The sequence below is a fragment of the Protobothrops mucrosquamatus genome, unplaced genomic scaffold (assembly GCF_001527695.2).
Source record: "Protobothrops mucrosquamatus isolate PMUCROS unplaced genomic scaffold, P.Mucros_1.0 scaffold386, whole genome shotgun sequence".
Lineage (NCBI taxonomy): Eukaryota > Metazoa > Chordata > Lepidosauria > Squamata > Viperidae > Protobothrops > Protobothrops mucrosquamatus.
The window spans coordinates 504,001-518,957 of record NW_015386718.1 but is presented as its reverse complement, the minus strand read 5'-3'; the positions used below and the strand labels follow the sequence as shown (position 1 = coordinate 518,957).

At 38.8% G+C, this 14,957-nt stretch overlaps 1 protein-coding gene across 1 annotated transcript in view; it reads left to right on the top strand.

The window, feature by feature from the left end:
- LOC107287414 (PQ-loop repeat-containing protein 1-like) overlaps positions 1-13,949 on the top strand; it is a 50,772-nt gene extending 36,823 nt beyond the window's left edge. The window contains exon 5 of the mRNA XM_015815927.1: positions 13,620-13,949. Within this exon, the coding sequence (XP_015671413.1) occupies positions 13,620-13,827 (208 nt within the window). The 3' untranslated portion in view covers positions 13,828-13,949. The remainder of the gene's footprint in view (positions 1-13,619) is intronic.
- The last annotated feature ends 1,008 nt before the right edge of the window (positions 13,950-14,957 follow it).

The window sequence follows — 14,957 nt, the reverse complement described above, 5'->3', positions numbered from 1 at the left end:
ATCAATCATCTGTCCATCCATCCATCCAATCTATCTATTTGCTCTATAGCAGTGGTGGCGAACCTATGGCACGGGTGCCAGAGGCGGCACTCAGAGCCCTCTCTGTGGGCACGCGCGCTGTTGCCCCAGTCCTAGGCCTTCAGCTGGGTTTTATAAAATCTTTTCACTTTAGGCCTCCACTGCCGTGTGCAAAAAAAAAAAAAGGTTCAATCAATCAGTCAATTTCAACTTCCGCGGGGGAAAAAAAAGATCTTGTAAAGTTGGAATTGATTGATTGAACTTTTTAGTCCCATTCAGTCTGCCGTTACCACCAAAGCCACGTCCACCCAATAAGCCACACCCCCAATTGGCCACACCCAGCCAATGGGCCACACCCACCTGGCACCCGATGATGCATAAGTGGGTTTTGGGTTGCAGTTTGGGCACTTGGTCTCTAAAAGGTTCGCCATCACTGCTCTATAGAGTAGATTAGGAAGAAGCAAAGTCTGGAAGCAAGGCAGTGGCTAACTACACTAGCATTTTCCTCAAGAGAACAACATGAGTAAGCTAGCGTATCACTACAAGTTGACCTGGACTTGTGGAAAACTTTTGTCTTTGTTATTTCTGCTTAAAATTTCACATATATTTGTGTGTCTGTGTGTAATACAAATTCTGCCAAGTTTTTGTTTCTGTCATTGGTTATTTTTTTATATTCTATATCTTTATTTGGCTTTTTGCTCTGCAAAAATAGGTAAAATAAATCACAGTATATATCTATATTTTCTGAACAGGGCACCTTTTGCTCTGACATGAGTTACTATTGGTATCTTATTATAGTCAGCACTTGGAAGAATGGATGCCCATATTGTAATCTGTTCCTGTTTCAACAACAGATAAAGATTGACTGATTAGAAAGTATTGAAAATATTGCTAAGAAAATGAGCAACGGGTAGTACTGGCTTCATTCTTTATTAATGTCTATGGTCCACATGTCCTTGCCCTCTTTCTTTTGAAGGATACTTTTGTTTTTTCTCAGGCTTCAGCAAGATTAAAAATAAAAGTTATCCCTGCATGTCGTTCAAGACAACTGAATTAGACTTGGGAATAGTGATTAAAGATTGAATATTTCTTTTGAAACTCACATTAAGAACTTTGGCCCTAGCAGATCCAGCTATTTCTTCATTGCTAAGTTCAAGCTTGGCTATTAGAATTGGCCAGCACTCCAAATATTCCATTATCATATTCCACTGGAGAACTTGTGGAGAGAATAAAGTGGTTATTACAAAAATACTTGGCAAAGCTGGTACGTTAGCCTTTATTTCTGGAGCACAAAATCTTTTGCTAAGAGGGACACTAAATGAACATTCCAACTGTTTACCCCCAGTTTGGGAACTTCTTCACTTTATTTTAAATTTCTTCTCAGATGCCATAATTTACAGCACTGTTTGTGAACAAGCAGCACATGAGGCATTTGAAATTATTTCAACTGTTCTACAGGTTTCACTTCTGCTTATTTAGTAGCGTATGCATTTCCTTGACATATCACTTTTTTTAGGGAAAAATGTTTCTTTGTTGATACACAAACCCATTTCTGGATATTGCTGTACCCTTCAACTCTTAGGATATAAATTTTCCTATCTAGTTTATTTTTTTCATTATTTGGTTTCTCTGTATATTTCATCAGTTGTTCCCCTGCAATGTCTGCTGTTCCTGCTATCCTGTATTCCAGTTAGTGTGCATTCTCATCTATACCAAGAGGAGAGTTGCATGAATCAGTGGTCTCCAACCTTTCTGGCTTTGCGAAATGGTGGGTGAGGGAGAGGGGATGATAGTTCCAGGCAAGTGGCAAGCAAGTACACAAGCAGCTCCATTCGCGCAAGCAGCCGGTACGCACGCCTACCACTTGCATAAATGGAGCTGTGCACTCATGCTTGCCTGCACGCTCTGCACGCAAGTGGCCATTTCCATGGCCCAGTAGTGGGCCACAGCCAGGGGGTTGGGGATCCCTGGCATAAATAACCTGAGCTTTGTTGTTGAGTTTTAACAGTTTCTGCTTGCTGTAATGATTGATTTATGTTGGAATGTTATCTATCTCTATTTCCGTACGATGCAGTTTCTTTTTTTCCTACTTGGCTAGGTAGAAGTATCTAACTGATCATGACTAAACTAAAAAACTAAACTGGGTTGAATCACAGTTTTGTAGAGGATGGAAGCCACAAGGAAATGCCAGGCCTGTGTATTGGGCTGGAAAGTTGGAAAAATTTCCAGCAACAGGCAGGGTCAAAACACTTTGATAGTTGCATGTAATAACCACACCTGGAATCAAACTTGATTCCAGATTGATGAAATATTTATTCATCTGAAAATCCACCCTTCTTTGAAACATGCTTTTATTACTACATTTGCTTTTTCATCATACACATTGATGGACTAATTCTTTGACAGGGTTTGTCTAAAAATATGACCCTCAAAACCTGGTTGTGTTATTAGACCTGGGGCTCCCAGCGAGATGCTTAGATGGCTTCATTGCCGAGCTGTTTTTTTTTACAATATTAACTTTTAAAAATGATCTTTATTTTTAATATTTATTAATTTTTATATGTGGTTTTATCTGTTTGTTCTGTGCTTCCCAATTGCCTGTGGTGAGATGGGCAACTATATACATTTGATAGATAGATAGATAAATGGTTCTGTTTGTTACACAAATAATTTTTCATTGCCCTGAAATGTGATTTCTGAAGGACATCCATTCTATTCAGCAGGGTTCCCAATTACACAGACCTAAAATGAAGCCTATGTTGGGAAAATTATGGCAGATTTATGAAATGTGAAAGCTACATTATTAAATAATCAGAATTACATTTAAAAATTCACCAGTGCTATTTGGAGCAAGGTTTTTTTGACTGCAGTGTTTACATTGTAAGAATTATGTCTTTAATCTCTGCTGTATAAATTGTGTGGATTGAACGTAAAACTGATTTTGAATGTGGCAGAATAAGATAAGTAGATGGACAAATTGGTGCTTGAGCCAACGCAGCTTCCTGGCGAAATTGTTCAGTGCACCCAGAATTCAGAGGAACAGTTTTCTGATATGGCTCAATACATCATTGTCATTAGTGCAGAGATCTCATGGTTTTTTTTTCAATATTGCAAGGAATGGAGGAGCTCTGCTTCCCAATTCTCTCTTTGCACACAGAGACTGGAGTTGAGATGCAATGGCCCTAAATTAAGTCTGGTTTTCCAGAATCTCTGTCCCAGTGTTTCACTATCAGTGTTGCTAAACTGTCCTCCTGACATTTGGTGAGATTTCTATTGTCTAAATCACTTTTAATTCCTCCAAGGAAGGAGATTTCACCTCACTGTGAGGCAGCTTATTCCTGGTAAATAAATGAGGTGTAATAAATGCTTTTCTCCAATTATGTAATTATTAGATCTGCAACCTTCAATGAGAATGTAAGGTTCCCCCTTCAGTTAGATCAGGGGTCCCCAATCCACAGGCTGCAGACCGGCACTGGTGCACAGCCCATCAGGAACCGGGCCATGCAAGTGAGCGAAACCCCATCTGCACATGCATAGGATCCAGGCAGCGTGCAAACCACGGCCCACCCCTAGTTCACAGAAAAACTGCCCTCCACAGAACTGGTCCCTGGTTCCCAAAAGGTTGGGAGTTGCTGAGTTAGATGATTACACAACTCTGTTCTGAATATTTTAAAATGTTATACATAGTCCTTAGGTTGCAATGGTAATTGGGACTGGTATTGCCATCCCTAAGCAATGCAGTCATAACACGTATGTCACATGACAGCATGGCTGTCAAGATTCAGACTGATGAACCCAACCAAATAAACATCTTTGAGACATTCCAATCTCTTAATGTAAAACTTTATTGAGTCCATTAATTCAGCACAGTGAAAGCAAAACCATCTCTGGCCAGACCCCACCCAAACCTCTATAGTAAAAACATAGAATTTTTCCTCCTCTTGGTCAGGTCACATTGCCCAATCGAGTAAGAAAATATTGTTAATGGAAAAGCGTATTTAAGTCTACCCAGATGCTTGGTAGAATGTCCTTGAATCTCATGGTCTAGCCTCTTAATCTTCGCAGCTCACATTCCAATCCCTTCCCTCCCCCCAGGTTCGTTGGCAAGTTGAGAAGCAATAATTTTCACACCAGCAAAACTGTGCTTTGAAATTGGCTTAGCAATGATAAATCCAAGCAGTCTGGTTGCTGTTGTAACCCCATGTTGTTAAGTGGCAAGCAGAAGGAGTCCTTGGTAAAGAGTTTAGGGGTCATGTGAGAGGACCTGGGAGGGCCGGTGTAGGCCCTACATGAATTGGGGGAGACAAAGGGAGGCAAGGAAAGGGCCCATGTCCAGGAAGGCCAGGGGGACAGCATGACAAGATGCACGTGCAGGAAAGCCAGGGGTGGATGTGGTGTGGTAGGGCGTGTGCTCAGGAAGGCCAGGGGGGACTTACCAAGGTCATCTTCCCTCCTGGCTTCCCCAGTGACTTTGCTTGTGGGAAGCCAGCAAAGAAGGTTGCACTGGTGATCACATGACCATGGGACATTGCAACTCTCTTGTGAACCAGTTTCCAAGTGCCTAATCATGACCACATTCCTGTGAGGATGCTGTGACAGCCAGAAGTTCAAGGGCCAGTTGTAAGCCCCACTCGTTTAGTGCAGTTGCCACTTCAAACGATTGCTAAACGAGTGGATGGTAAGCCAGGATTATCTGTATTTTTCCAGGAGGAAGAAATTGACAGTATTATCTCCAGTTTTCAGATATCCGCGTTTTGGATGCAACTATACCAATATCGCCCTCTCGTTTTCCTTTTCTGAAATTTTACCGTAGTTTAGGTAGTGGAGTTATTGACCTACTTTTAGAGCGCATGTTTGAAATAATCTAAGATCCTGCAAAATTTAATTCTGTGGTCAACAAGGCTGATAGTGCCTTGCCAGAAAACAAGTGTTTTTCTGATTTGATTATGTTCTTATTAAACTGCACCACAGAAACGCACCTTTTTTAAAACAACAACAACAACGTGTGAATAGGCGTATGGACTTTTAAAGAGAAATTACCGTATGCCTCTGGGGTCTAGTCTCTGCCTTGTGTCTTTCTCCATTTCTCAGAAAGAACCCCATGGAAACGGCAAGAAATAACTAAGCAAAAAGTCGAGGAATTAACAACAAAAATCCTGGCATAAGCAGCTTCAGACCATAGACTGATGAGTCTAATAATGGAGAAATTTCTGCTGGGAATCTTATAGCGGACTAAAATGCTCAGGAGGGAGACTAATAAAAGAATACTTTCCACAGTTAGATATTACCCACACTGTTTTAATGGCCCACCTGAGGGAGAGATTGTGTGTGAGCGAGGAGATAATGATGGAAGAATCATGTATGTTTTGAAATGGTTAATTTCACAGTTTATATTATAAAAGCCAGTTACCATTATCCTAACCTTAGAAATCTGAATTAGAAGTTTATTTTTGCTCAACGCTGCACATTCCTAGATTTTTTTGAGTTAACCCTTTAAATGTGTTCTGAATTTGTCATGAAGTTTTTCAGAATGGGCTATGTGTGTAGTGCAATGGGTAATCTTTTCTGAAACAGACAGGAGTTTGTACTCTGTTATATGATTGAGAAAAAAAGCTTGATGGATCAGAGGTCTAAACAGGTATCTTTCACACGTGTTAGGCCTCCAACTGGTATCTTGGCTAGAAGAGGACTATGAAATAAAATCTGAAGGGAATCGGGCTGGCCAAGGGTGATGGGGAGCATATTCATCTTCTACCTTAAGCTGTTTCTCATGAAAAACTATAGAGCCAACCCAAATGGCACTATTGTGCTGTAGTCTATTGTGCTACAGCAATGTTTTTTAAACTTTTTTTTCTCTCAGGATCCCTTTCCGCCTTTAAAAATTATGGAGGATCCCAAAAGATTTTTTGTTTGCATGGGTTTCATTTATCAATATTTACTGCACTAAAAAGTAAAATTGATGCGTTCCCTCCCACTATTGCTTCTCACAATTGTTTGATGGGGTTTAATACTGTGTTATTTTTCGACATATGGTAGCAATTTTTGATTTTTGTGGAATCCTAAGAGACATTCATTTATCCATTCATTTCTTGTCTATATTATTTTTACAAATAATCCAAGTTGGCTCACACATCCAACATACCTTCCTCCTCCTATTATCCCCACAACAGCAATCCTGTGAGGTGGGATGGGCTGAGACAGTGTGACTGGCCCAAAATCACCCCATTTTGCTTTGCCCCATGGAGCCTCAGGCTACATTTTACCAGTGCTTTTTTTGTAAAAAAATAAATAAAAAATGCCGGAATTCACACGTCATACAACCCGCCTTGCCTACCCTACAAGGTTCCATACAAAAAAGGTGCCGGAACTCCGCTCTGAGCGTTCTATGACAAAAAAATCCCTGAATTTTACTATAGTAAACTAAATTAATTAGTAATCTGCTCTGGAAGTGTTAATTATTGCCAAAACAGGTTGACTTAATCATGGATTTTCAGCCTTGCACTGAAGTTGGATGCACAAACTTTTTGCCATTGCCAGCACCTGAAAATATGGAGAAACAATCAGAGCAGAGTCCCAGACTACAAACCATATATTTTTTTAGTACAGAATACAGATAGTTCTTGACTTACGACTGTAATGGACCCTGCCCATTATGGCCACAAGTTATAATGGTTGCAAAACAGGTCACGTGACCAACCTGATTTTACAAACATTTTTGTAGCAGTCATAAAGCGAATGCTGCAGTCGTTAGATGAACGGCGTAGCCGTTATGCAAATCCATTGTTCACTATGGTGTCATTTTGCCGTAAATTGGAAGTGAGGTGCCAGTTTTTGGCAAAACTCTTGCAAAACATGCTCAAGTGAACTTGGGATGCTGCAAATCACCATAAATGTGGTGGTGTTGCTGAGTGCTCAAAGTGCGATCATGTGACTGCTGGGGAGGGGGGAAATGTCAGAGCTTCAGATTCAGGTCATTTGTCCCCTTCTCTGGATCCGTCATAACTGACTGATCATAAGTCAAGGACTTATCTGTAATATTCTTTCCTGTTATGCATGTAATTACTGCTGTTAAATCCTTTGTTGGTCTGCATTGCATAAATGATAAGATAAGATAAGATAAGATAAGATAAGATAAGATAAGATAAGATAAGATAAGATAAGATAACATTTATTGTCATTTTTTTACTGTGGGCACAACAGCACACATCAAAAATGAAATTTAGTTGCCCGCTCTCAAAGTGAAACACATACATGACACACCCTAAAAACATACTATATACAACATATGTATAGACCCACACCCCTATATATACACATAACAAATAAATATTAAATACTGTCCATCTTGAATATATAACGGAAGGAGGAAGCTTGAGAGTTCACAAGGTTAATGCTGTATGGAATGAAACTATGGCTGAATCTGGATGTTTTGCTGCAGATACCACGAAGCCTCCTCCCAGAAGGTAACAAGGAAAACAGGTTGTGAAGAGGATGTGTAGTGTCCCAGATAATGGATTGTTCTTGTTTGCCTTCCGTGTTGAAACTTTTAAATGCTCTGCTCTAAGGCACTTATATTAGAGGGGCGTGCTTGACATTGGATATCACGGCAGTGAGTTACATTGCACGGAAATGCTATTTTTGTTGCTTGAGCCTCTGGCAATAGCATTTCTTCTAACCCAGCCACTGCTTCTTTTGTTTTCTCTGGCATATGTATTGTCACAAAATTGGATGCTCCTCTTGTTATTTAATTAGCCATATTGCAGTACGTTTCAGTATTTTATAGATCGGATTCCCGACTAATACGGATTTGTTTTTCTGATCATCCCAGAGCCGGCAGCATTTCCTAATTGGCACCCCTGGTTTTTGATGACACTCTGTCCCCCCCCCTTAAATCTGGGCCATTTAGATGATGGTTCTTAGAAGATTTGCAGAAAATGTGCTCGTAATAGAAACATTAGCTATAATGGGAAGCTCTGATTGGGGTATATTAGGGCTTGCATTCTTTAAAAAGATATAGAAAAACTGCTTTTGTACTTGCCAAGTTCCTATTCGCTGAAGGAAGCTGTCGTTTTCTGGCTTCTGTACAAGCCTGAAAAAAGTGGATCTGCTTTCACATTAATGGATTGTCTCCTTAAAACAGCAAAAATGAAAAATGACGGGGTGATTAAAATCAGCCATTCTTTCAAACCATCTTCAAAATGTGCATTAGTACATATGATACAGGTAGTCCTCGACTTACAACAGTTCTTTTAGTGACCGTTCAAAGTTGCAACAGCACTGAAAAAAAGGCGACTTAATGACCATTTTCACAGTTACGACCTTTCCAACATCCCCATGATCATGTGATCAAAATTCAGATGCTTGGCAGCTGGTTCATATTTATGACGGTTGCAATGTCCCAAGAACATGTGATCACCTTTTGCAAACTTCTGATAAGCAAAGTCAATGGGGAAGCCAGATTCACTTAACAGCTAACAGCTAATGTCACTAACTTATCAACTGCAATTATTCGCTTAACAACTGAGGCAAGAAATGGGGGCAAAATTCACTTAACAAACGTCTTCACTTAACAACAGAAATTTGGGGTTCAGTTGTGAGGACTACCTGTACAGGTTATACTGCTATGAAAATATAGTCCTGAGTGTTCATACAATTTTTGCGTACTTTTACTTAGGTTTTTGTTAGAAACTTCAGTTTGTCTCTTTGTGGGGTAGGGTCAAAAAGTCAAGATGGTAGCTGCAACCATGCAAACAAAACCCTTCCTCTTTGTTATGTGCGATACAATGCCTGTGAAAAAAGGGCAGTGCTTTGATTGCGGTCACCCCTGCCATATTGATTTCTTTGACACTATGACCCCTGATACAGATCCCGCCCGTGCTTTGTGAATCTTTTTTGCATTCGTCTTCAATGCTGTGCACACATTATTTTTGCTTCTACGCTTTGGAATTTTATGCCCACTGAATGGTAGCGTTGCATACATGTAAAATGTAGCCTTTATTTTTAATCTTTCACTATTTATATATTCTTGACATTCATGAATGATTAATCAAATTCACTTGGTAGCTTTTTGGACATAATTCTATTTCAGGTTGGTCCGTGAATTTTCCACGCTACATTAGTGTCATGTCTTTTGTGTGTGTGTGTGGGGGGGGGAAGGTGACATGAACTTGGTTAGCCCAAGTTTTCTTAGCATATTTCTAATCCCTCAAAACACTTTTGGATTCCCCCCCCCCAGAATTGCAACCCTGCTACATATCTCCCTTTTTTAATTAATGGAGAGGAAGATTGTTCTGTGGAGCAGCTGTTCAAAATTGGGAAAATAACCTTTGTGTAATAAAACTCCTATCTGTCCCTGCACTTGGCTTTCTTTCTTGCTTCCAGGCAGATTGTGTGTTGCTTCTAGCTTCCTGCAAGTTGGGGCTTTTGGTCTGTTTTTTCCTCTTCTGTCCCTCAGAAGTAAGAGTGAGCCCAAGCAGCTGTTCAGCCTTTGCAGAAAAGACACATATGAACACACACACACCGGTTCTTTTTGATTGCAGTAGTCTAGCTTGATTTCCTTCCTTTTCCTTATGCAAAAGTTCCATTATTTTGAAGCAGGAGGGGGTGGGAGGATGTGCAGCGAAGAGGCAACAATATCTTAAAATGGGAGCGTACACGAAGCAGAAATTTTCATGTCATGGATTGTACCATAGCCGGAATAACTCCATCATATTGTAGAACTACAGCTACAGATTAAAGCACTGCTTAACAATTTATGCTTTTGGGACATTGGTCCTTAAGCCTTTGTGCATAAATATGGAGTATGGAAAACATATCTATTTTTTTTTAATAAAACACTTCATGGTTACAAGAAAGAGAACTGTTAGCAGTTTGCTTTTTTTTTTTTTAATTTAGAAGGGTTGTCATTAACCAAAAACAACTGATTTCAGCTTTGTAATCCTTTGTGTGAAAGTGTAGGATTGGATCCATAGGAAATGGTACCCAAACTGTGCACTAAATGATTTAGTTTTGTGTTTCTTTAAAAGAAAAGAGAGACTACAGTTCATTAACAGTTATCTTTAATCCTGCTGTTACATTCCTGGTGTTTATGGATGTATAAAAGCTTCATTAGTATCTATAGTGTTCATTGTTGCAGCTTCACATATACTGAGTGCTGGAGAAAATTCTAGGCAGATACAACAACAATCTTTCTTTAGGCAGAAATCGAATAAGATCTCATGTAGGAATGGCTGCCTTGGCTCCCAGCCATGCAAAAGACATTCCAAAATTTCAACCATTTCTTTCTTTGGGAAATTTGGGAAATTCATGGACATAGACAGTCATCTTGAAATTTATTGCTTCCTGGATAATGGATCTCTTCATTAAAGTTGTCATTTTTGTGTACCATGGTTCCCATGAAGATACTTTCTATTATTTTTTTTTGTGATGTCTATTTGCAAATGAGTTTGACACCATCCATTTGCAGCATTGTATCTTTGTGAAGCTGTGTTTCTGTCAATCTTTTGACCTGTGAAAATATTACTGACGCTAAAGGATCACTAATCAAGAAAGTTTGGGAACCTCTGACGTGAACTGATGATATAGTTAGACACAAACTTTCTTCTGAAAATTTCAATACTTCTCTAGATTATTGGGGATAGTTAGCTCAGATAGGCAGACTGATCCTTGGAATATTTATTTCCAATCCACATGAATTACCAGGAGAACCAAATGAATTAAACTAACCAAAGAGAGAAGCAACCTAGAACTAAGGAGAAACTTCCTGACAGAACAATTAATCAGCGGAACAACTGAAGTTGTGAATGCTCCAACACTGGAAGTTGTTAAGAAGAGATTGGACAGCCAGATAGTAGACTGAATTGTGATGAGGTTATTTGAATTCAAGTCCCATTGAAATCAAGTTGCATTGCAAAAGAACTTACTTTATTTAGGGGAAATGTATGTTTAATTAATTTAGTCTGTTCTAAAATATATTTTGTATAAATTACTTGAGTTTTCGGACATTGTCCTTAAGGAGGTAGCTTCTTAGTAAGTAGGAAATAGCTTGTCTTTGTAGAATATAGCTTTTTAATTTTAGGCATCAGATTTTGATAATTTACAGATACAGTACATATTTTTGCTACCTTACAAGTTTCAGTAAGTCCTAACTACATTACATGATGAAGCTTATTCTTAGAAGATAGTATTGAAGATTGTGCATCTCTCTTTCATCAACTTTTGAAGACATTTTGGGGTCTTAACATAAAGTTTATTATCTCTAGCCTGCATTTCTGACTCCCTTTCTTACTGCAGTGGATGGATAAGAGCTGGGCCATTTCTGAATTCAGTCATACTCATTTTTGCACATCATAAATTGTAAATAAGACCTGAAATGCTCATGGTTTTCAGTTATATTTTGTACATGATGCACAATGCCTTTTTAAATTATTCTAACAGCTCTGAAGCTTTTACTGGACATTCCTTATAATTTCCATTTAAAAGATTATGCATTTATAATGTGCTAAGACAGTGTCACTTAAAAGCTGGCAATGTCTTTGAGTTGCTATATGTAATGCATTAATAAAAATAGTGTTTAAGTGATAAAAGCTATTTAAGATTGCTTTCATTTTAGTATTATGAGAAAAAAATATTGTGCTTTAAACTAGAAAACAGTGGCTTAAAAATAATGTTATATATTATTTCTTTTTTTAGTAAATTCTATAGTTTGGGATATTTGCTTTATTTCTTTGTGCCCACAAAATTTGATTACCTGGCAATGTAGGACAGACTTTGTATCCAGGTGATTCCCATATGCAACATCCTTGTTTAAATGCTGCCATTAAATCGAGAAACCTCTAATTAACTTAATTTTCCATTTGTGGAAGGTGTGTCTAGCTTTGAAATCACAGAAAATATTCAAAAGGGTCTTGCATGGAACAGTGAGGTTCAGAGGGTCCATATCTTGACCAAAGTGTTCATTTTAGGTACGAATCCAGAACAAGCATATTGGATCTTGGCATAGATGTTGTATGGTGGAAGACAACAGATTAATAGCAAGGTCATTGGCAACAGCAGCTAAGCAAAGATACCAGAGAACAGTTTTTTGGTTATGCCACCTTTGAATTCAAGTGGGGTAGCTAAGGACAGGGAAGATTTGCTGCCCAAACCATACAAAAGCAGAGAGTAGAGAGGAGCAAGGTGCCCGAAGCTTGCTTTGTTCATCCTGCAGGACCCACCTGAAACATCTCTAAGCTGAAACATGAATCAATCAAGATATTCCCCGTTTCATTTCAAGATGCTCCATGATTCATCCAAAATGGTTCAGTTGATTTCCTAAACACAATGCATTGGTTTCATACTCAGAACAAACAAGTGTTTCATGCATACTTCTATTTTAAATATAGTTTAATATCCTGGTTTATTTTGAAGCTGGAACCCCTATATCCTGGTTCATATAAAATGAGGAACACTGGTAAATTGTGTTCCTCATTTTATATCCTGACTAATTATCATGACTAATTAAAACTTAATTAAAAAAGTAGAGCAAGGAGATTTTATTCACGGGCAAAAAAAAGGGTTGTCCAGAGCTCACTTGTTAAGACAAGGTGTTATAGTCTGAAATAGGTCATCTCCTTTTTAGCCTTCAGCAATTTGTCATTTCTCAGACTCTTTTACCCATTTATAAAATATGAAATACTGCATGACTTAAGGAACACTTGTGAGCATGACTGCAGCCAGCAGCACTGCATGTTTTAAGCTGGATCAAAGTTAAGTACATCTATTTATGTGGGTACCTTTAAAAAAATCTAAGAGATGTGTCTGAATTATGTGTATGTGTAAATTAATCTAGCCTTAAAAGACACGTTTGACTGTGTCATATGAAGTTGTATGGCCTGATCTGGATGAACTAGATAGGTTTGTGACTTATTACTTTGCAGAAAAGCAGAACTAAAGATATACCCTGTATGTCAGTGGTGGCAAACCTATGGCACGGGTGCCAGAGGCGGCACTCAGAGCCCTCTCTGTGAGCACGTGTGCCGTCACCCCAGTCCTAGGCCTTCAGCTGGGTTTTATAAAACCTTTTCGCTTTAGGCCTCCGCCACTGTGTACAAAAAAAAAGGTTCAATCAATCAGTCAATTTCAACTTCTCGCGGGGAAAAAAAAGATCTTGCAAAGTTGGAATTGATTGATTGAACTTTTTAGTCCCACCCAGTCTGCTGTTACCACCGCAGCCATGCCCACCCAATGGGCCACGCCCACCCAATGGGCCACACCAACCCAATGGGCCACACCCACCCGGCACCCGACGATGCATAAGTGGGTTTTGGGTTGCAGTTTGGGCACTCGGTCTCTAAAAGCTTCGCTATCACTGCTGTATGTTATCATCATTGCAATGGCATTTGATCAAACTTTTATCATTCTTTATATTTGAGCATTGATGACAGTGATTTGTAGTTTGTTTCATTTCCCTTATTGGTCTTGATAGCTTTTTGGATAAACATTGTAATATTTTCATTCTTCATGAAAAGGACATATTTGCTTTGCCATTAGCAGAATGTCAGGGAATACTTTTATTACTGTTTTTTTTTCTATTTTTGATTTGTTTTTCTCTCTCTTTTAAGCGTAAAGATGGTGCTAATGTGGACCAGTGGTGACACCTTCAAGACGGTGTATTTCCTCCTGAATCAAGCTCCATTCCAGTTCTCAGTGTGTGGACTTCTCCAGGTTTTTGTAGACATGGCCATCCTTTTGCAGGTTTACTTCTTCAGCTGTTACCCACAGAAACCTGTTCCTCATTCATCACATCCAGCCAGTACGAAGGCACTTTAAAGCACAGGACGGAAGCAATTATTCTTGTAGATGTAGAAGAGGCTGGGAGCCAGCCTTAGCTTCAACGCTGCTTGTACCTACTGTGTTTCTGAGGAACTAGAAACAGAAGAATCAAAGTTGCATAGCTACATGGACACTTCTTTTGGCATTTCCCCTTCTTCTTTCATTGGGTTGCATATCTGTTGAAATGGGTTTGTCTTCTTTGGGGTTAACAGTGAAGGGTTTTCTTTTATTTTCTTCCGTTCTACTCAATTCTCTAAATATCTGTGCACAGACAAATGGGTGTATCACAAGGGCTGGTTGTTAATGTTCTCAATACTATTTTTTCAAAGGTCAGTCATAAAAGTTGGAGTATTTTGTCCGAAGCATTTACCTATTTATATGCATATGGGCTATGTATTTGGAATATGTTACATTCCTTAGATGAATGTGCAGAACCTGGTTTTGTTTTTTGTTTTTTAATGTGGTAGGCCACACTTGGTAAGATTGTAAGAGTTGATACTAGGAAGAAATGGTTTAGTGAATAATGTCAAGAAATAGATTTTGTGCAACTGTGTTAAATATATATGTGCACACTGCTGGGCCAGTGTGATGTATAAATACATCAAAGTGATTAGTGATTTTGATACAAGTGCTACTACAGCCAAACAGAACAGACTAATGCACAGTAAGTCTTCAGAGAGCTCAGAAGGATGAGTAATTTTGACACCTTGGAGAAATTACTAACAGAATCTAAAAAGGATTTATAGTTAAAGTGGAGGAGCTTGAAAGAAAGTCTGTGTTTAGGCATTATTTGCATTCTGCTTCTGTATTTTTGTTTGGTGGAAAAGCCAAATCTTGTCTTCGCAATGCGAGCACAATGACATTCGTAAAGTTATACTCTTAAGTTGCACAGATCAACTACAGTAGTATTGCTTTTTAAGCTAAAGACATTATCTGAGTAATCTTCTCTCTGTGAAAGAGATGGTCTACTAGACTAGGGTAGAGAAGAGAGGGCAATACTTTAGTGCTGGATAATAGGGCAAACTTTTTTTTTTTTACGAAGATGTTTGCGTGTGATATTTTTCTAAATATTTAATACCAAATGTCATTTTATGTTTGGGAAGAAGTGGGGCTACTGAAAACGAGGG